This window comes from Podarcis liolepis, assembly GCF_965112155.1.
Source record: "Podarcis liolepis genome assembly, chromosome: 8".
NCBI lineage: Eukaryota > Metazoa > Chordata > Lepidosauria > Squamata > Lacertidae > Podarcis > Podarcis liolepis.
In genome coordinates this window covers 82801417-82823326 of record NC_139560.1, presented here as the reverse complement: position 1 = coordinate 82823326, position 21910 = coordinate 82801417, and the positions used below count along the sequence as shown (strand labels likewise).

Below are 21910 nucleotides of genomic sequence, written 5' to 3'. Positions count from 1 at the left end.
TTCAATGTTAATTTAGACTTTCCTTCAAAACATATTAATAAATCACACCAGTTGCTAAAAACAACAAAATATAGAGGCAAACTCTGTTATAAGATAATTCTGAATACCTCAAGCAATTTTGCGCACACAATTACGCAAAATTCAACCAAACGCTAACCCAAATAAACAGGATCTAATAGAGAACTGACTGAGAGTTTGGATGAGCTAAGACCAAAGGTGTGGTAGACACTGGAAACTTTGGGTGACTCAGTGGGGAAAAACAAGCTGCAAACTAAAGACTCAGCCCACACATTAGTTTCCATCCATCTTCTGTAAGTCTGAAAAGACAGACCAAGTAATTATCTCATTACTTTGATGGAAAGATTAATGTCCATGCCTACGGGGGCTAAGTTTTTAAATACAGATGTGGAGGGGGGGCTCGGTGGGAGGATTTCAGGCTCAGGGCATTGTGGAGGGGAAGATGGTTAGATGGGCTGGAACTGATTCAATGCTTATATTTATTTATGACCCTCACAGTGTCAAGGCTGTTCTGAACAGCAACTAAAAAGCACAGTGCTAAAATAATAGCGAGGTAAAAAATTAAACGTACATAAGTAACAACTTAAGAATAGCCATGGGACGCAGGTGGCGCTGTGGGTTAAACCACAGAGCCTAGGACTTGCCGATCAGAAGGTTGGCGGTTCGAATCCCCGCGACGGGGTGAGCTCCCGTTGCTCGGTCCCTGCTCCTGCCCACCTAGCAGTTCAAAAGCACGTCAAAGTGCAAGTAGATAAATAGGTACCGCTCCAGCAGGAAGGTAAACAGCATTTCCGTGCACTGCTCTGGTTCGCCAGAAGCGGCTTAGTCATGCTTGCCACATGACCTGGAAGCTGTATGCCGGCTCCCTCGGCCTGAAAGCAAGATGAGCGCTGCAACCCCAGAGTTGGTCATGACTGGACCTAATGGTCAGGGGTCCCTTTACCTTTAAGAATAGCCACAGTGGGGGAAAGTTAAAACATCAACGGCTAAACCTCAAGGAACAAGAAAAAGAAAAGCACATACTTCTGGGTCTGAACCCTTTCCCACTTTCCTCATGCTTTCTAGGCAAAAGTCCAAATGGTTTCGCCTTTGTCCTGCCGCTTTTGCCCCCAAAACCTGCTCTTGAGCGATAAATCGGAAGAAATGTTTGTTCTGACTCGGCTTTGCCCGGAGGAAAGCAAAGGGTCAATCTGAAATATAGATAGGCTCTACTGCAGCTAACCTGAACGTAACAATCCTCGCCTTGTCAAAATAGGCATGTGATGCCGTATATAACAGGATTTTAAAACAAAGTAATTCCAGTCGCATGATCAGCATGCATTGTCAGCTATACACCTCTGAAATGGCCCAGCACGTCCTGTGGGTTACAGGAAGACACACTGAACAATGTAAGCCCACCCAAAAATCTGCTATGGGTTGCAGAAATGCCAGGAGATTCAATTAATTATGTCAATTTGAAATTGTGGGCACATTTTTTAATGGAGACTTTTAACACACAATTCAGGTTTCTAATGAGCTGATAAGATTTCCAATTACTTAATCTCCCGACTGTTGATTACCTTGCAATATAAAGAATTCCATGCACAATTAATTATGTAATTAGTTTTATATATCTTAAGTAAATCATATATCCCCCTCGGGTTCTTTTTTATGATAATTAATGTATACAGTATTATTAAATTAAATCTGTTTTTTTTCTTCAGGTTTTCAGTGCAATTAAATACAAGTCCAGTTAGGAGCTTGTTGGTATGAATAGGGGCTAGTATTTTACAGAATTACGATTCCAATCAATGTCCTCGGAGGTGGTGGATGGCCGGTACGGCAAAGGAGAGACTCTGTCTGTGTGGACAACCTTGCGTAGAAGACCTGTACCACTATTTATTGCATTGCCCGCTATATAGAGAGCCAAGAGACCGATTTATTTAAAAAAAACCCTGCTCACAAATGGAACACACTCGAACAGGGTGGAAAGGGTGAGATGACTGCTGAGTGATACTGATGACTTCTTATAAAGTAGCAAGGGTGGTCAACTCCCAAGAGACTGTGATCTACACACAGAGTTAAAAACTGGCAGTGATCTACCCCTTTTTGGGGCTTCAGGTCAAAGTTGTTGAACTTTTTTTTAGGAAGGAGGAAGGCCCATTTGGGGGGGGTTCGGGTCAAAGTTGTTGGGTTTTTTCAGGGAGCAGGTAAAATGTTGAGCTTTTTTTAGGGGAGCCACAGCTGTTCAGCTTCTTTGGGGGGAGCCAATGATCTACCAGTGATCTACCGCAGACGTCCAGTAATCTACCTCTAGATCACGATCTACCTGTTGGACATGCTTGAGGTAGCACTATATGCGTTGGCAGCTAAGAAGATCAGGAGAAAACTACGTAGATAAAATAGCGGTCAATTGCAAAGGCGATTGGGACATTTAAGCTGGCACATTCTACCTGAGAACCCCCTGCTATTCTATCGTATGTAACAAATAACTTCTAGGAGATGTGACCATGGTTTATTGTACAGTGGTGCCTCGCAAGACGAAAAGAATCCGTTCTGTGATTCTCTTCGTCTAGTGGTTTTTTCGTCTTGCGAAGCAAGCCCATTGAAGGATTAGCGGATTAGCGCTATTAGCGGCTTTTAGCGGCTTTTAGCAGCTTATCTGCTGATCGGATCAGCTGATAAGCGGCTTAACAGCTTAGAAAAAAAAGGGGGAAAGGAAAAAACCCAGCAGGAACTCGCAAGACATTGTCATCTTGCGAAGCAAGCCCATAGGAAATTCGTTTTGCGAAGCACCTCCAAAACGGAAAACTCTTTCGTCTAGCGAGTTTTCCGTCTTGTGAGGCATTCGTCTTGCGGGGCACCACTGTATTTGCAGTGTCTGGTGTTTTAATGGTTTTTATGGTAATTGTTGCTTTTCTTTTTGTTACCTTTGTGAATGATGCCATGGCCTTTGGCTATTGCAATAAAGTTGTTGTTGATGATGATGATGATGATGATGGGGGCTAGTACAACTGCAGCCACACTAAGGCAGACCTGTGGTCATGACTGGCTATTTCCATGTACATGTTGCTTTTAGTCTGATGCCTCCAAAATCGACCTCAGTGTTTCTCCACCATTGGGCAGTGTTTGACGGGATGTATTTCGGCTGCGTTGCTGTTGCTCCATAAGTGCCACAAATCTAAGTTCTGCTACATGCATGCATGAAATAAATTGTTTATCTGTGTGCAAACGGGGTTGTTTTCTGTTTTTTGTAACTGAAGTACAAGTTTTCTAATATTCCACGTTTGCACAAAACCGTAGTAAAAAAAAATGAAAATGAAAAATGAGTCACTCCAAGTCCAACGGGGATTTGGAGTCCTTTGAATTAATCCGTTTCCTTCCTTTCTCCTCCCCTGCCTCCTGTACCCGCAAAAGCAAATTTAATTTTTATTTTTAATGCTGCTGCAGCAAAAGGGCTAGGGTTTTTTTTTTTTGTTTTTGCATTAAAAATACCAGGAACCATCTCCCTTTCTTATGGGTTGGTGGGGAGCCCCAGCAGAGCCAGGAGGGAGGATTTTGGCTGCTGTAGCCTGCCGTAGCTCCGCCAGAATTTGCCTGTTCCAAACTCTGCTCATCCTCTGCTCATCCCAGCAGATGATCAGTGGCGGAGCTTCATGCTCCGACACTGGGGGGCGGATAGCAGGTGGGGCGTGGCTGGCGCATGTCCTACTTACAGTAGTGCCTCGCAGTACAAAATAAATCCATTCTGCGAGTCACTTTGTCTTGCGGTTTTTTCATCTTGCGAAGCACGGCTATTAGCGGCTTAGCGGCTATTAGCAGCTTAGCAGCTTAGCGGCTTTAAGAAAAAGGAAACAAACTCGCAAGAACTCGCAAGACGTTTCATCTTGCGAAGCAAGCCCATAGGGAAATTCGTCTTGCGGAACGACTCAAAAAACGGAAAACTCTTTCATCTTGCGCATTTTTCATCTTGCGAGGCATTCGTCTTGCGAGGTACCACTGTAGTTTCTGTTTGCCACTGAGCAGCTGCTTAGAGTCACAGAACTCTGTTTACATTCCAGAGACCTTCCAGACTGTTGGAAGTCTCATGGGAGACAGGATGTGACGTTAGTGGTGTCCTGTTTCCTTTGTTCCTTTCTTTCAGTTGCTCTCTGCTCTCACGGAGAGAGGATGTATTTTTCTGTCTGCGTAGTAAGAAATAAAGCATAACGATGTAGCCATAAATCTCATCACTTCCGCGTGCTGCTTTGATTCTCTGCTGAATCGGAACATGCCTGAAAGCCTCATCAAAGGCTCAGGTCGTTAATTATTTGTCGGGAGGGCGATTCCAGAGGAAGATGAGCTTTATCAGCTTGGCCGAGCGGAGATCCCAACATTCCTAGGGGTGTGTGGCGTGTCCCGGGGACGTGGCACACCACCCTCGGGGGCATGGCGCGCATTCTGGGGTCGTGGCGCGCCGCCTGAAGGGGCGTGATGTGCTGCCTGCGGGGCAGTAACACCCAGCGCAGACGGGGGGCAGCCACGATGGCACCCCACCTGGATCACGCTGCCCGGGGCGGTGTGCTCCCCCCGCACTCCTCTTCCTCCGCCAGTGCAGATGGCATTTGGTTTGAGGGTGCTCCCTAAGTTAGCCAAGTTCCACTTTTGAAAGTTTGGGAGAAAACTCAGAATTACTGGCTTTCAGCTGCATCAGTTCTCTTAAAGCTTTCAAAGCTTAGGCTCAGCCTTTCGCCCAAACACGCCTGGGGGAGCCACTTTCAATTTCAATTTTTAATGATATTTATTAATGTTTCACAAACAATAAAAACAAATTCCAACATTTAAACTACAAAAACAATACAAATAAGAAATACACAGTAAAAAGACAGTTGTTAGAATAAAGAAGAAAAAAAGAAAAAACAGAGAATAAGGGCAGAGGGAAAAGCCAAAAATCAAAACTAAAAATAGATTAATATTTTCAAATCTTATATTTTCTTCACTAGTTTCTTGACCTCCTCACACCTCCCATTTTGTATTCCAGTTCAAATATTAAATTCAGCAAATCCTCACTCTTTAACATTTATCCTTACTCCATGTATTAACGTATTATTATAAAATCCATTTCCAATTATCAATCCCTATTTACATTTTCTTAAGCATCTCTTTACCAGTACCACTTATTTTCAATCAAACGTCATTTCAACATTCCTTAATTTTATAGTGCTTCTGCAGGTAATCTTTAAACTTCTTCCAATCTTCCTCCACCGACTCTTCTCCCTGGTCACGGATTCTGCCAGTCATCTCTGCCAGTTCCATGTAGTCCATGACCTTCATCTGCCATTCTTCCAGTGTGGGTAGCTCCTGTGTCTTCCAATATTTCACGATGAGTAATCTTGCTGCTGCTGTTGCATACATAAAGAAAATTCTATCCTTCTTTAACACCAGTTGGCCGACAATGCCCAGGAGGAAGGCCTCTGGTTTCTTCAGGAAGGTATAGTTAAATACCTTTTTCAATTCATTGTATATCATTTCCCAGAAGGCCTTGATCCTTGGGCACGTCCACCAAAGGTGAAAGAATGTACCCTCAGTTTCTTTACATTTCCAACATTTTCATTTCCTATGGGGCTGCTGCTGCTGCTGCTGTGATGGATCTTGGGGTCAGGCTGAGACTCAGCAGAAGGCCCCAATCCACTGGCTGAAGATCAGGAAGCTAGATCTGGAGGCAGCAAACGGAGAGTAAATTCCAGCTGGGAGCGAGTCAGGGGGTGGAACTTCTCCTTATGTGCCTTGCTGTGTACTTAGGCTGCTACTGGAATTTAATGGGAATAATATGGGAGACAACTACTAGGAGTCTTTCTGCATCCTCCCTCCTGGCAGCCATGGCTGAAAATTCATGTTGAATATCAGCTGGGGGGGGGGGAGCTTAATTGATACAAATCCTTCTGACAATTCCTCTGCGTTGATTTCTTTTAACCAGTGCAATGAATATACAGCGGTACCTCAGGTTACATACGCTTCAGGTTACAAACACTTCAGGTTACAGACTCCGCTAACCCAGAAATAGTGCTTCAGGTTAAGAATTTTGCTTCAGGATGAGAACAGAAATCGTGCAGCGGCGGCGCGGCAGCATCAGGAGGCCCCATTAGCTAAAGTGGTGCTTCAGGTTAAGAACAGTTTCAGGTTAAGAAAGGACCTCCGGAACGAATTTAACCCAAGGTACCACTGTATACATTTTTTACAATGTTTATGCACCCTACCTCCAACCAGGCATATGCAGCTTGGAATTACATATAAAATGTCAGCAGTCGAAAAGGTTAACCTATTGAAAGAAAAAGGTTTTCAAGAGACACATTCCGTTGCTAAAAAGTAAGTTGAGCGATCTAATTCTAAACCACAAAGAGGTAGGAAAATCAAGAGGTAACCAAGATGCACTGCAATATGCTATATCAGGGGTCAGCAAGGTTTATCTTGCCTGGGCCGGATCAGTCCCACAGAGATCCCTCCATGGGCCAGATTGTGTGTGTGAGTGCACGTGCCCACAATTTTCGGCGCCACGGAAGCAACTCCCTGCGCCGTGCTGTGCCAATTTAGCGCAGCGGGCAAGCAGCCAACTCAGTTCGGGGGCAGTAAAATGACCTCCGCTAGCCGCTTCCGGCCCATGGGTCTCAGGTTGCTGACCCCTGTCTATACAGTTGTTAGCACTTAGGCTAATGTGATAACAGGGGCTAATTCACTTTTGTTGTTCTGTACTTGGGGCGGCATTTGTGTTGGCTGAAAGTTGCCATGGACACGAATTCCTGCTAGACCACGGAACAATGTCCTTTCCTTTGCATCCTTTGAAGAATGAGGGGTACAACCTGGTGCTGCAGTTTAATGAACAGAAGGGGGAAATCAAAGGCTCAAAAATACATTGACAAATGTGCCACAAGGGAAATAATAAAGTGAATGCAGAATCGGCACTGGTATTGCTCTCCTTTTCCTGTTCCAGCATTGTATTAAGTACTTAGCGCCTGGGACGCAGGTGGCGCTGTGGGTTAAACCACAGAGCCTAGGACTTGCCAGTCAGAAGGTCGGCGGTTCGAATCCCTGCGACGGGGTGAGCTCCCGTTGCTCGGTCCCTGCTCCTGCTAACCTAGCAGTTCGAAAGCACGTCAAGTGCAAGTAGATAAATAGGTACGGCTCCGGTAGGAAGGTAAACAGCGTTTCCATGCACTGCTCTGGTTTGCCAGAAGCGGCATAGTCATGCTGGCCACATGACCCGGAAGCTGTACGCCGGCTCCCTCGGCCAATAAAGCGAGATGAGCGCCACAACCCCAGAGTCGGCCACGACTGGACTTAATGGTCAGGGGTCCCTTTACCTTTACCTAATTAAATGTTGCAAAAACCGTACATTACTCAGAAGCAAGCCCCACTAAATTCCATGGAGATGGCTCCCAGATACGACTGGAGCCTGAATTTATTAGTCTTCGAAGGTCTCAAACAGAATGGTTAACAAGCCCCACCCCCTAACCTTTTCAGCCCTATGGAAACAGATTATTCCACCCAACCACAACTTACTCACTTTTCTGTGCCTTCTTTCCATAATGGGGAGGGATATGAAATGAACTAAGTGTAGGAGACCAGGGTTAAAATCACCACTCCCTTGGCCTGTGTTAAAATGTGGAAGGGGAGAATCATAACTGCCATGAAAGGAAGCCGGACTCGTTTGTTTTAATTGGTTCAAGGCAGCGCATGCTGGTCAGGGGAAAGCAGCCACAAGAACAAGCCCATTCTGTTGGACCTGGTGCCATGTCTACTCAGAATTCTACTGAATTCAATGGAGGGTAAGTGAGGTTAATATATTAAGTGCATGAAATCTCCCCCCAAAACAGGAGTCCTCTGGGTGTACCCCCATGCAGAACAAAACACTTAAAATTGTAAATTAAAAGTATACTAATACTTTTCCGAGAACATACACTTCAACATACAGACACTGCAAATATATCTGTCATGGTTCAGACAAATTTAGTATGCATGCATTTTAAGATCAGTCAACATGGAAATAGCCTGAAATGTGCCTTTTAGCTTTAACTGTGATGTTTGAGAAAAGCTAGGGAGTGAAGATGCTGGGGAGGGAAATGCCATTGAAGAATCTGGAGGGGGGGGGAGAGAATGGAATTGCAATGGGACAGAAACAGCCTTGATTATGATGAATACCCATCAGAATGGAAATTCTGGCTCTCTTTTACATTCTTCATGTACACCAACAAGAAAATGATTCTTATCTTGCAAGGTTCTATGTTTGGTAAACTATTGGGAGGGATTGTATACACATTCATTTCCACCTTGTATTTTTAGCTGGTTTTGGTTAATCTGGGGGCATCTCCCAGTTGCTGTTGTCTAAATCCCAGCTTTTCCCCAGACCGGGACTCACAGCAACTTATACAAATTACAACAACACAGATAAAACACAGATAATAGTTAAAAAGTAATGAAACTCTAATAGAATTTTATATAGATAGATGATAGATAGGTGATAGATTAGATAGATCGATAGATAGATGATAGATAGATAGATAGATACAGTGGTGCCCCGCAAGACGAACGCCTCGCAAGACGGAAAACCCGCTAGATGAAAGGGTTTTCCGTTTTGGAGGCGCTTCGCAAAACGAATTTCCCTATGGGCTTCCTTCGCAAGACGAAAGCCCATAGGGAAATCTACGGGACAGCGGGGAAGCGTCTTCCCCACTGTCCTCGGACCTCCTCTGAAGGCTGGCGGTGGGGTGGAGAGACCTCCTCCCGCCGCCAGCCTTCGGAAGGCTGCTCCGAAGCCTGGCGGTGGGGCGGAGAGACCTCCCGCCGCCAGGCTTCGGAAGGATGCTCAGAGCATAGAGGTGAAGGAGACAAACATGAAGTATAGGGCTGAACAGAGGCCCTTCGCTGCTAATTCCCCATACCAAGGTCCACCCTTTGTCTCCAGCTAGGAAAAATGGCATTGTTTATTCCTTCAGTGCTCTGTTGCATAACTTGGGTAGAGGTCAATACAGGTGAGCAGCAAAAGCCAAAGATTTTTTGACCCACCCACTTGCACAGCAACCTCCAGCACTACCAATGAGCAACACGGCACTTTTAAAATACGACCTGCTTGCCCCAGCTTTATGCTCCCCCGGTAAAGATATTATCACGGCCTGGTCTACATCTCAAGTTATTTAGCCTAGGTATAAACATATAGTCTGCTCACCACAGAAATGAATGAAGTAGAACATAAACCAATAATTACAAACATGTACTCATTTCCCCCAAATGCCTTAAGGTGACAGGGTTTGTTTATGCTGTTGCAAGATGCTGAAATTATGGAAGCTGGTTTTTTATATATATGAAAACAAAAACAAAAAAACAAAAACAAAAAACCTCCATTTCATGGAGGATGAACTGAATGTTCTGAAAAGTGATTGCCCACACACGCTGGCAAGGGACGAAAGCGTCAGCTCTGCTTTGTGGAGAGATGCCAGATGAACTGAGTACCACCCAGGGGGAGATGACGATAGGAGGCTGCCAGGCACCCCACAGGCTGTCCTTTTGGTGGTAAGAAGAGACACCTCTGTCATTAAATCCCAATACTGTGCTGCTTGCAAAGGCCTAAGATTGCCAAATCGTTACGGGTAAAAACAGCCCTTGAAAATAACAGCAGCTCTGTTCTTGAAGAATGTGAACCTGCTTGAAAGCCATTATCCTGTTCACGCTTAGCATTTAGAACAGACAGAGGGGATGAGGCCCTCTCGATGTTGGTAGACTCCAGTTCCCATCAGCCCCTCTGGCCATGCCCTACTACTACTAATAATAATAATAAATTTTATTTATATCCCGCCCTCTCCAGCCGAAGCCGGGCTCTGAGGGGCTAACAACAGTAAAATGATAAAACCTTCTAAAACCATTTCATTATAAAATTAATTCAAATCAGATAAATGGCAACCATTGGGCTAGAGTTCTGTGAGGCTTGCCAAAGGAGGGAGTCAGGATTAGCACTGAGTGCCTGGCACTGCTCAGGTACTTTTAGAATCCAAAAAATAATGTACAGTGGTACCTCTGGTTACGTACTTAATTTGTTCCGGAGGTCTGTTCTTAACCTGAAACTGTTCTTAACCTGAAGCACCACTTTAGCTAATGGGGCCTCCCACTGCTGCCACACCGCCGCCGCACGATTTCTGTTCTCATCCTGAAGCAAAGTTCTTAATATTTCGTAATATTTCTGGGTTAGCGGAGTCTGTAATCTGAAGCGTATGTAACCTGAAGCATATGTAACTCGAGGTACGACTGTACTTTTTAAAGATTTGGGGAAGTCACGCCGAAGTCAAATTTTGGTTCACCATCTTGATTCAAAATGGCACTCAACATCCAAGCAGAGACTAAGGATGCCATCCTTCTCCTGGCAACCCATTTGGCAACGATGTCTCAAGAGGCAGCAAAACCCATGCCAAAAAAACAGGCGAAGTAACGGCAAAGATAGGAAAGGAAGTTGTAAGGGAACACCTAGCTACTTGAAATGAATTCAAATCTCCAGGAGCTGATGAGCTGCATCCAAGGGTACTAAAGGAGATCGCAGGTGTAATTTCAGAGCCTTTGTCTACGATCTTTGATAATTATTGGGCCCAAGGGAGCGGGGAATTGAAGCATTCAGAGGACACAAAAATAGGTAAGCAATCCGGAAGCAATTCATAAATTTGTTGGCTAAAGGCCAGAAATGTTTAGGTACAGTACCAGTCCATACCAGGTTGTGAAATTGCCAAATTATTAATTTGTTGGTTATCGAAAGTATCTGAAGAAGTGTGCATGCACACGAAAGCTCATACCAAGAACTAACTTAGTTGGTCTTTAAGGTGCTACTGGAAGGAATTTTTTTATTTTGGTTATCGAAAGTTATACATCCAAGATGTTTTCAGTGCCATACAGAGAGAGATGCAATGAGTCAGAAATGAGTTTAGTTACTAAATTCCCTGGCTTCAAGTGAGCAAGGTGCTGATCTGCAACACAGCTCACCTCCTTGAGAAGCTAAGTGCTACCAACACAAATGGTTCTCACATCCCATAATTTCATACTAGATTTGCAATGAACACGAGGCTTGTCTGCCTTCTCTGCAGCACAAACCACCCCACAAGAGGAGTGAATAAGGAGTGAATCAGGAATAAGAGGCAATTTGATATATCAGAACGATCATTTATTCTTTGATTGCAATAAAACCATCATTTGCTTATAAATAAATACTGTAATTGAACCAGAAGTGTGGTTATTGGTGGTTCTCTGGAGTACACATACTAAGATTGGGCCATGCTAAATTTCCCAAACTAAGTGGTATCAAAGCCACTGTAATTTTTTAATATACATTATCATTGCTGCCAGACTCTGTTATCCAAAGACTTAGAAGCACTCTCAGATCCTGTTGATGGTTGACCAGAGATCAAAGATGTATGAATATGTCTGTACAGAAACTTGCGAATTATGTAGGAGTAAAAGCATACCCACTCTAGTCAAAATGGTAAAGCATCCATTGGTCTTTGGGAGACGAACATCATTTTTCTTTATTTTAATATAAGTAATACAAAAATTAGAATTACATTATTACTATTATTACTATTATTATTATTATTATTATTATTATTATTATTATTACTGCTTCTGCTACTACTATTTTAGTTCAAGGCACTCTTTTGTGTTTTCTTATAAGAATTATTTCCTTTTTTCTTCCATCTAAACAATGAACAAATAATAAAAATATAACATGTCAGTTTAATTAAATGACCAATGCACTAAAAACAGTTTCCATCGCTCAGGTTTGTATTGGTAATTAATTAAACAATTAATTGCCAAGCTTAGGAGCGCAGAACACCGATTTGCACTGTAAATGCATGTCTTCTGCTTTTTCTTCTAATAAAAAAATTCCTTCCAATAGTAAACCACTATAAGGAACACCATTTCAGATAAAACCACAGCGGACCTTGCCACCAAACTCTGCCAATTTGTCCTTACCCACAACAACTTCAAATTCGGTGATGACCTGTTCCTTCAGATCAGCGGCACAGCAATGGGCACCCGCATGGCCCCACAGTATGCCAACATCTTCATGGCAGATTTAGAACAACGTTTCCTGAACTCCTACCCACTCAAACCTCTCTTGTACCTGCGATACATTGACGATATTTTTATCATCTGGACACATGGTCAACAGACCCTGGACACCTTTCACCAGAAATTTAATGATTTTCACCCCACAATCAACCTTACAATGAATCAATCTATGCAAGAAATACATTTTTTGGACACTACTATAAAAATACAGGATGGGCGCATAGACACCACCTTATACCGCAAACCAACTGACCGACAAACATATCTACATGCCTCCAGCTACCATCCCAAACATACCAAACAGTCCATTGTATACAGCCAGGCACTACGTTACAGCCGCATCTGTTCCAACTCTACAGACAGAGACTCTCACCTAAGAGATCTACAGCAAACCTTCTCAGAACTAAAATACCCAGCAGATGAAGTTAGACAACAGATCAACAGAGCCAGACTGATACCCAGAGAGAACTTGCTGCAAGACAGACCCAAAAAAGAAAATAACAGAACACCTCTAGTCATCACATACAGCTCCCAAGTTAAAACAGTACAACGCATCATCAGAGATCTACAACCTCTCCTGGACAATGACAGTTCTCTTTCTCAAGCTCTGGGAGGAAGACCTTTCATTGCCTACAGACAGCCACCCAATCTTAAACAACTCCTAACCCACAATAATACCACAACCAGACTTAACACAGACACTGGCACCAGAGCCTGCAATAAACCCAGATGCCAACTTTGCTGCCACATACACCTGGACAACACCATTACTGGCCCCAACAACATCACACATACCATCTCGGGACTATTTAATTGCTCATCGTCTAACATTGTGTATGCCATCAAATGCCAACAGTGTCCTTCAGCTCTCTATATTGGACAAACAGGCCAAACCTTACGCCAAAGAATAAACGGACATAAATCTGACATCAAGAATCACAAAACAGAGAAACCAGTAGGAGAACACTTCAATCTCCCAGGACATTCTATACAAGATCTCAAAGTAGCTGTTTTACTACAAAGGAATTTCAGAAACAGACTGGAAAGAGAAGCTGCTGAATTACAACTCATTACCAAACTCAAAACAATGGAAAAACCTGGGTTGAACAAAGACATTGGATTCTTATCTCACTATACATGACTATACCATTTCTCACCTTCTCACCCCTTGCCTTTTCCTGTAAGACCTATTACAGTCGTTAAGAGTCGTCAACAGGCTCTCCCAGCTATCTGCCTATCTCCCATTCCCACCACCCTTCTGAGTAACACCCCTCCCCACCTTCTCACTATATAGAAGGATCTGGCAACTTCTGTTTCAGTGTATCTGAAGAAGTGTGCATGCACACGAAAGCTCATACCAAGAACTAACTTAGTTGGTCTTTAAGGTGCTATTGGAAGGAATTTTTTTATTTTGACTATGGCAGACCAACACGGCTTTTTCTTCTGCAATCATTAATCTGAATACTCCCAGGTCTTACAAATTATTCAAGGCTAACATGTGGGGGAAATAACCCTGGGGCACCGGGAATGCTGAGAGCAGATGTGGAGCAAAACCAAAGGCTCTGAGCTTATTTACCAGGGGAAAGTAAGGCTGAAAGATCTGGCCTTCAAAACAGAACTCCTGGCTGACTCTCCTCTCCCTCCCCACCTTAAATGTACCAACATTTTTAAAAAATGAAAAAGAATTTACAGGCTTGAGCTTGCGGCTACCTTGGAAGTTTTCCTGACTCCTGATCCAGTTGTATACAAACTATGAACCAGTGATAAGCTTGAACCTCTGGGAATCTTGTTTCCAGGAGGAGTGGAAAAGCAACAGAAAAGAAAAAGGTTGGAGGAGAGGGAGGCTAAGCAAACATGTGTGTAATGCTCTTAAGTACTAGGAGAGATGTTTAATTTGACAGAGCAGAACAACAGAATTATTTCTAAAGTGCAGCTAAAAATATTTCAAGTCACCGTTGGGAAAGCAAAGTGTACAAAGGCTAGGGTAGGGAGGGGGCACGAACCTTTCCTCCAAGGCTCCTTGTCAGGCTTAAATTCAGTTTGAATACACAGCAAGTTTGGGCCTTTTTTCTTTTTTTATGCAATAATGTGGTATACGTGTAACTACTCTGAAATCAAAGTATGGAAGAGGGCTGTGGGATTTAGACACAGAATATCTGGATTTAAACCCTGGTTCACTTATCTCGCTCTCTCAGGCCCATAGTCATCATTAGTAAAGTGAGAATAATTAGGTTCACAGGCTTAAATACAGTTAAAAGCTTTAAAGCACCAAATTATACTCCTCCTTTGATTTGATTGATGTAACTCCATCTGTTGAAGGGAGTTTAATCTGATAAATGTTAGCATGGCCTGGAAATAATTTTCCTCTAGCGATTCTGCCCTAATTAGCAGCTTCTTCAGTTAATTTTCCATGGAGACATTCTTGTCTAGTCATTATTTTTCTTTTCAGTCCACTCTTCAAAACCAACATTATCTCTTGTGGATTTGAAGTTTCCATGGTGGAGAGATGGCCACTTAGCATTTTTCAGTGTTTTTGTATTCCTATTTACCCATCTCATCCTTGAAGAAGCAGGAAGAGCCTGACTAGCTGTGTGGTTAACCAGCCCAGCTGCACTATGCGCCCAGAGAACAAGGAGGCAGCGAGACTCGGACAGCAACTCTTCAACAAGGGGCTTAACATTTGCTGTTTGGAGTGGAGGCCTGTGTACATAAGACTGTCCTAAGGTGGTGTCTTTGTCAGCATCGCCCTTGAGCCAGTGCCACCAACTGGACTCACAAACTTCAGCCCCGACTGGGCCAGGCGAGCTGGGTAGCACTTCCAGAGACCACCTTCTGCACAGTAACTGGTCAAAGTGCTGTGGACTCACAGCTTAGAGTTGTGAGCACCGGATTCACTCCAACAAGAAGACAGTCGTCGTACAGCAGAGTACAGCAGAGTATAGCAGAGCATAAACGACTCGGAGAGCAGCTCTGTAGAATATCTTCTTTATTCTATCTACAACTATAATACCCAACTATGTACAGAGCTAAATGAGGTCTAAACGAAAAATGCTGAACTGCACTGTCTGCAGCAACCTTATCTATACACACGATCTCTCTCTAACACTCAGTCTCTCTCTCTCTCTTTGATGAGAGGCTGGAGCAGAATAAGTAGAGAGCAGAAACCGCCCCCTCCTCTCTGGAGAATTAGCAGAGCACATCAGCAGATTCTTGGATATGGGAGGGGTGAAATCTCCTCAGTCTTGCTGTACCATATGTACTCTTGAGAATTCTTGGAGCAGGTGAGGTTCCTGCACAGTGGAGGTGGGCAAATGTTGTCCTCATCTTCACAAAGGGGGGAGGAGAAGACGACCCAGGTAACCAACCACCAATGAGCTTGACATCAATACCAGAAAAGGCCCTAGAACGGAGAATTCAGCAGCTGGTATTTTGAGCACTTAGAAAAAGGATGCTGTGATTACTAACATGCGCTGCACTGTCCAGTATGGCAGTTCATCCTCAGAAACATCCCCCATAAAGAGCAGTGTGAAATAGGTGTTCTCGCTCCAGCTCTTTGGCATATTTTTCTGCATCTGGAGAGCCACAGGTCTACCAGGTTTGTGTGTTGAGTACGCTGCTTTATGGAAGTGAGTCGTGGGCAACTTACATTCTCCAGGAGCGATGCCTTCCATATATGCTGTGTCAAGATGATTTTGGGCATCACAAGGCAAGACATCAAACCAAGATGTGCCCATGTTCCTAGCTTGTTCACATTCCTGTATCAGCAATGTCTACACTGGCTTGGGCCATGTCTACAGAATGCAAGATGGCAGGATCACCAAGACGTTGGCTAGGCCAGTTGGCAGACCAACTCTGTGTTACAAAGATGTCTGCAAACGTGCCATGAAAGCTGGCAACCTTTAACCCCACAGTGTCGGAATTCCTTCCAGACGATCACAGTGCCTAGAGGTAGACAGGTCATACATCAATAGCAGTGACCAGAGGAAGAATGACTGCTGAGAGAAGCACAGAGGGAGGTACCATGGTGCGCCTGTAGCAGCAAGACTGGATGTTGTCGTCTGCCCCACCTGCAAGAAAACATGTCTCTCCCATATCAGTCTGTACAGTCACAGCAGGAATTGTAACTCTCAAATGGTTTTATTTTACCTGCAAGGCCCCTTCTTCCATTGTCTCCCGAGACAGACGGATGCCAACAACAGATTCATAAAAGCCAGCATGGGTTTCTCAAAATCAAGTCATGCCAGACAAATCTTTGACTGAACCCAGAGTGTTCACTAATGGTTCTTCATCATCCTGGGAAAAGGGGACAAGTGGAGTGCCACAGGGTTCTGACCTGGGCCCGTTGTGGTTCAACAACTTTATAAACAACTTTGACAAAGGAATTGAGGGGCTATTCATCCTATTTACAGATGACACCAAACTGGTACAAGTAGCTGATGCCGTAGAAGACACAATCAGAGTTCAAAATAACCTTAACAGATTTGGGAACTGGGCCCGAACTAGCAAAATGAATTTTTATAGGAGAAAATGAAATGTTCAACGCTTAGGCAGCAAAGGGATTGAGGGTTCTTAATACACCACAAGTTTAACATGAGTCAACGGTGTGATGCAGCGGCAGAAAAAGCAAATGCTATTCTAGGCTGCATCAAGAGGTGTAATCAAGAGAAGTAATAGTACCTCTCTATTCTGCCTTGGTTGACCACACCTGGAATCCTGTGTCCACAATTTAAGGATATTGGCATGGTAGAATGGGTGCAGAGGAGGGCAACCAAGATGATCAAGGGTCTGGAAACCAAGCCTTACAAGGAATGATTGAGGGAGCTGGGTATGTTTACCCTGCAAAAGAGGAGACTGAGAGGAGATATGATAGCCACATATCTAAAGGGCTGCCACATGAAAGCTTGTTTTCTCCTGCTCCAGAGGGTAGGATCTGAACCCATGGCTTCAAGTTACAAGGAAGGAAACTCTGCTTGTAGGCTTCCCCCAGACATCTGGTTGGCCACTGTGAGAAAAAGAGGATGGACTTGATGGGTCACTACTCTGATCCAACAGGCGTCTTATGTTCATTTAGGGCCAGTCTAATTTCTCCTCGCTGGTGTCGTTGCCTGAGTAGCAGTTAGCCAATGGATGAAGCCATCGTGTCTTTCTCCCTTGCTTCTGCATCTCAGGGCAACTGGAAATTTCTGTAGCTGCTTTCAGGCAACATGTCTGAAACTACAAACGCTCCCATCCAAGAATCCCCATACAATTAAGTCCTACCTTTGTTTGGAAGAGGGGACGTGGGTGGCGCTGTGGGTTAAACCACAGAGCCTAGGACTTGCCGATCAGAAGGTCGGTTGTTTGAATCCCCGCGACGGGGTGAGCTCCCGTTGCTTGGTCCCTGCTCCTGCCAACCTAGCAGTTCAAAAGCACGTCAAAGTGCAAGTAAATAAATAGGTACCGCTCCGGTGGGAAGGTAAACGACGTTTCCGTGTACTGCTCTGGTTCGCCAGAAGCGGCTTAGTCATGCTGGCCAAATGACCTGGAAGCTGTACGCCGGCTCCCTCGGCCAGTAAAGCGAGATGAGCGCCGCAACCCCAGAGTCGGTCACGACTGGACCTAATGGTCAGGGGTCCCTTTACCTTTACCTTGTTTGGAAGAGAAAAAAGAAAACTGACAATTTCCCTGATAAATAACCAGAAAGCATTACACAGTACCTAATATGTTTATATATAATTTATTTTAAGAGACTGCTTCAACAAAGACGAGGTTAGTGCAACTTGAAATTCACATCTCACAACTAAGTGTATTACCACATTTCAAAAAACAAAAAAACAAAAAGTCGTCATTACACAGGGAAGGATCTTGTTTGCTTCATTCGCTACACAGAGATATAAACAACTGTTAATTATTCAAATTGCTTTTTAGCTGCATGTTACGCGTTTCCTGGACCGAAAGCACTTCTGCGCAGGAAGAAGTGTGAAAAGCATATGCAGTTTACACACGCGGCCATCATTCACACAAGTATCTGACACGTCCTGGGAAGACAAGGAAACCACATTTCTGTGTTCTCCGTGTAGGAAAAACGTAAGAAAGCAACCCTAAGTACTAAGCAATATGCAGCTGCGACAAAGCACCTTTTGCTTGCTGTTCAGACTAGGTGAAAACCAGGGCTTTAACATTCACTTCAGCTTGGTTTTGGGATGATGTAGACCTCAAGTCCTGTAGCACTTCTCGGAAACACCAGACTCTGTGAAGAATCTTGGAGAGGATGAAGAGTTCCTTTTCCAAGCTATCTTTCATACGGGTGGTGCTTCCGAGGCTCCTTAATCCCCAGCTTTCTCATTTGGAGGTACGTGAAATACTTAAGTGGGTTTCAGAGTCCCAGGAGGAAGGCAGCAAGGGCTTCTTAATGTCCCTTTCCCAGCTGTTCTACATCACTGCTTCTAGTTGTCATCCACTCCTCACAACAGCTTCTGTGCCTTCAGTCCAGGGAAAAAACTGAGCAGGCAAGGTTTCTGGACCTGCGGGGGTATGCCATGGGAAGCTGTACTTGAAGAATGTCAACTTGCCTTTTACAGGAACAAGATCTGCGCCACACCAAGGTGGCAGCAAAGAAACCATTAGGCTCAAGTGCAACAGTACTGTGGAGAAGGGGGTTCGGGAATTGATGCCTCGGCCACCTTCACTGTGATCACTGGGCTGGGAGCTCTTTCCTACCCCTCAAGCAGCCACAGATTTCACAGTACAAAGCTATTAGGGGTTTAAAAGGGGGTCAACAGAGGGAGGCTGCTCTTCAAATTGAGGCCTCAAGATGCAAAAAGTGCAAAAAGTCAAAATTCATTGAGTGCCTTTATCAATGGCCAACTGATACCACAATCCTAAACACATTTACTTGGACTTCGGTAGAATTTCCTTTGAAGTAAACTTCCTCAAGATCAAACCAGGCTGCGAGTTGCCCTAACTCTGCAAAACTGATCCAACCAGCTGCCTTCCCAACTATCCGTAAATGCTTGGCATGAAAAAATACTCAACGTTACAACAGACAATAACAGCCTAAAATACAACTTCAGCTTTAACAGGAATGTACAAAGACGTCTCAAAACTAAAGGGAAAAAAGTGACCAGAAGCATGCTAAAATAATATTGAGTGAAGCAATGCTCAATGAAACATGGGAAATGCATTTTTACTTGAGGTGCCATAACCAGAATGAAGCTGAAGTCACAGGGGAGGAGCAGCAGCAGACTTTTGCTTCCAGATGCAGCAGCCCTCTTTTGGGATTTGATTATCAAAGATCTGCTCTGTTTTTGCTGGAGTGCAACACCAAAGCTGTACTGCTGCCCTCCAGCCAAGGGTAAGACACAAGGCAGTGGCTGTCCTAAGATTAAGCACTGATATGGATTGAGGGCAAAGCTCCACCCATCTTAGTGTCAAACTACGTCAACCTGTCCCAGACTGCAATGGCGAAGAAACCCATTGTTTCTAACCTACTGTCTTATTCACACATTGCTTGCCTGTAGGACATTCCCATGTTGAAGCAGGGGTGTAGCAACATTTTAGCCCCCCTCCCAATGCCCTTCCTTCAACATTCCCATGCTGAACCTGGTTGTCTGCAAAGGCTTCTTGGACGTTAGCATTCCTTAGCAGGCTCAACAGACGACTGTCAAAGGAAGGAGGCGACGCATTTGGGGCAGAGCTGGAAGTATGGCTCCGATCCTGCTACAGCACAGAAATGTTCTGCATGTGGACAGACCTTGTCATTCCATCTCCAAAGTGAGTATATTAAAATGGCTGTGCAACGCTAATGCCAATTTTTCTTACAGGCTGTGATCCATCTACTTTAACACAAGCTACTGTTGTCACAAACCGTCCCAAATGTAACTTGCTTTATAAAGATGCAACATTGGTCCTGGGACAGTACTTCAGAGATCAAAAGTCAAAGATGCTTCCTGACACCACCTCATACAACTACAAAAAACCCAGCTGTTGGTAGGCTATTAATTTTTGTGCATTTGATGCTACTGTCATATTTTATTGGGAGGCATTTAAGAATAACCTACTTATTTTTCTTCACATGTATTTGTTTCACATACAAAGGGGGGTTCATTTTATTTAAACAGAGCTTTTCATAGATATCAAAAAAGATATCAAAATATAATTAGAGCACACATCTGAACGCATGCTCTCAGCTCTCTCTAGCTGCTAAGAGAAGTCAATTTACAAGGAATGCAACCTTCCACCAGAGTCTTCGCAGGTCAGAGTGAGCAGACCTCCTATTCTGCTTGCATGTTCAGCTAGGCCTTAGAGGCAGCAGAGATCAACGCAGTCTTGCTTTGCTCTGGGGAAAGGGGCAAAAGCAAACTGCAAGTGGACTCTGAATACCTCTTGGAGCTTGTTAAGAGGAAAAGGACACAAAGAAAGAAGCAAATAAGTAGGAGGAGCGAGGTATAACTCTTTTTTTTTGCCCTAGTTTAGCTGAAACCCTTATTACACACAACACACAAAAGCTCATCCTTCTCACTGCTGCTGCAGGCAAAACACAGCCTAGCCAGAAGTGCACACACACCGGCTGAATGGAGGGGCTTAGGATGAAGATAAAAAGATGGGCTAAAAAGCATACAGAGCATCTCAAAGCACCTGACAGGACAGCTATGCTTACTTTCAACCCAAAGCTTATCACAATACAAATATTACATTTGCTAATTAAAGTATATGATACACATTTCCTTCTTCCCAAAGGAGGCATGAAGAAATCAGCGCATCTTCTCATATGGCATTCAGACATGTTCCTGAAGCCACCCAAAAAAGGTTTTGCTGCCTAGAGCTCTCTCCCCATCAGCAACTTTCTCCATTACTTCACAGTACTTCAGCACTGCTTGAAAGAGGTCTCCCACTTTCCAGCCTCTCTCTTGCAGTTTCTTTGAAAGCTGGGAAGAGAAAGCAAAAACAGGTTACATTAAAAAGTAAAGCTGAAAAGATAAATTACAATACAGTGGACGCTCGGGTTGCGAACTTGATCCGTGCGGAATGCATGTTCGCAACCCGCAGTGTTCGCAACCCACGTCTGCGCATGCGTGGGTTGCGATTCGGCTCTTCTGTGCATGTGCAAAGCGTAATTTAGCGCTTCTGTGCATGCACGACTGCCGAAACCCGTTCTGGTACTTCCGGGTTTTGGCAGTCCATAACCCAAAAAAACGCAACCTGAAGCGGCTGTAAGCTGAGGTATGACTGTACTATGGTCACCTTCCTTCACTGCGCTTCCCTTTGGCTTAAAACATACCCTGTTGGGCTTCCTTATCTGGTCCCAGGTTTCCTCCTTGACCTGCCCCTCCACTCAAACTGGGACCCTCAAAAATTGCCCCGACACTGCAATTAGGCTTGAAAGCACCCCTCCTCTCCTCAGCTGCAAGTTCCATGAAGATCTCACCCAACACCAACACCCCCGCTTGGGCAGCTGGGCTTGAAAAAATGTTAAATGCTTTCCCCTGAAAGCCTAACTGCTGAATGAGGGGATGGGGGAGGCAGAAAGCATGTGGACGGGTGGCCTGGACCATATGTGTGTCATGGAGATGAGCATGCCATTTGTATATATTAATGTGAGCATGTTTGGAAGAGAGTGCAGGGTGGCTTTTCCCACAGCTAGTATACAACCCCTGAAGGCTGCTTGAGAAAGAATGTGGCTTTCAGGACAAAAATTGTCTTGCTTCCCTGACATAAAGGACAACTTGCTTCCACTTCACTCTCTGCTTCAATCCCAGCAACAAAGGAAGTATTTTTAACCAATGCATTAGCCATTTGTTTTCTTTAACTTATAATTTGCAAGTCGAGTAGTTTTAAGCTTCTTTCCTTAAAA

The 21910-nt window shown here is 44.2% G+C and overlaps 1 protein-coding gene across 5 annotated transcripts in view; it reads right to left on the bottom strand.

Annotated features, from left to right (window-relative positions):
- Positions 1 to 17778: 17778 nt before the first annotated feature.
- AKAP11 (A-kinase anchoring protein 11) overlaps positions 17779 to 21910 on the bottom strand; it is a 38939-nt gene continuing 34807 nt past the window's right edge. For all 5 annotated transcript variants that reach the window (XM_083518973.1, XM_083518971.1, XM_083518974.1 and 2 more), the window contains one exon: positions 17779 to 20984. In XM_083518973.1, coding sequence (XP_083375099.1) covers positions 20835 to 20984 — 150 coding nt within the window. In that variant the 3' untranslated portion in view covers positions 17779 to 20834. The remainder of the gene's footprint in view (positions 20985 to 21910) is intronic.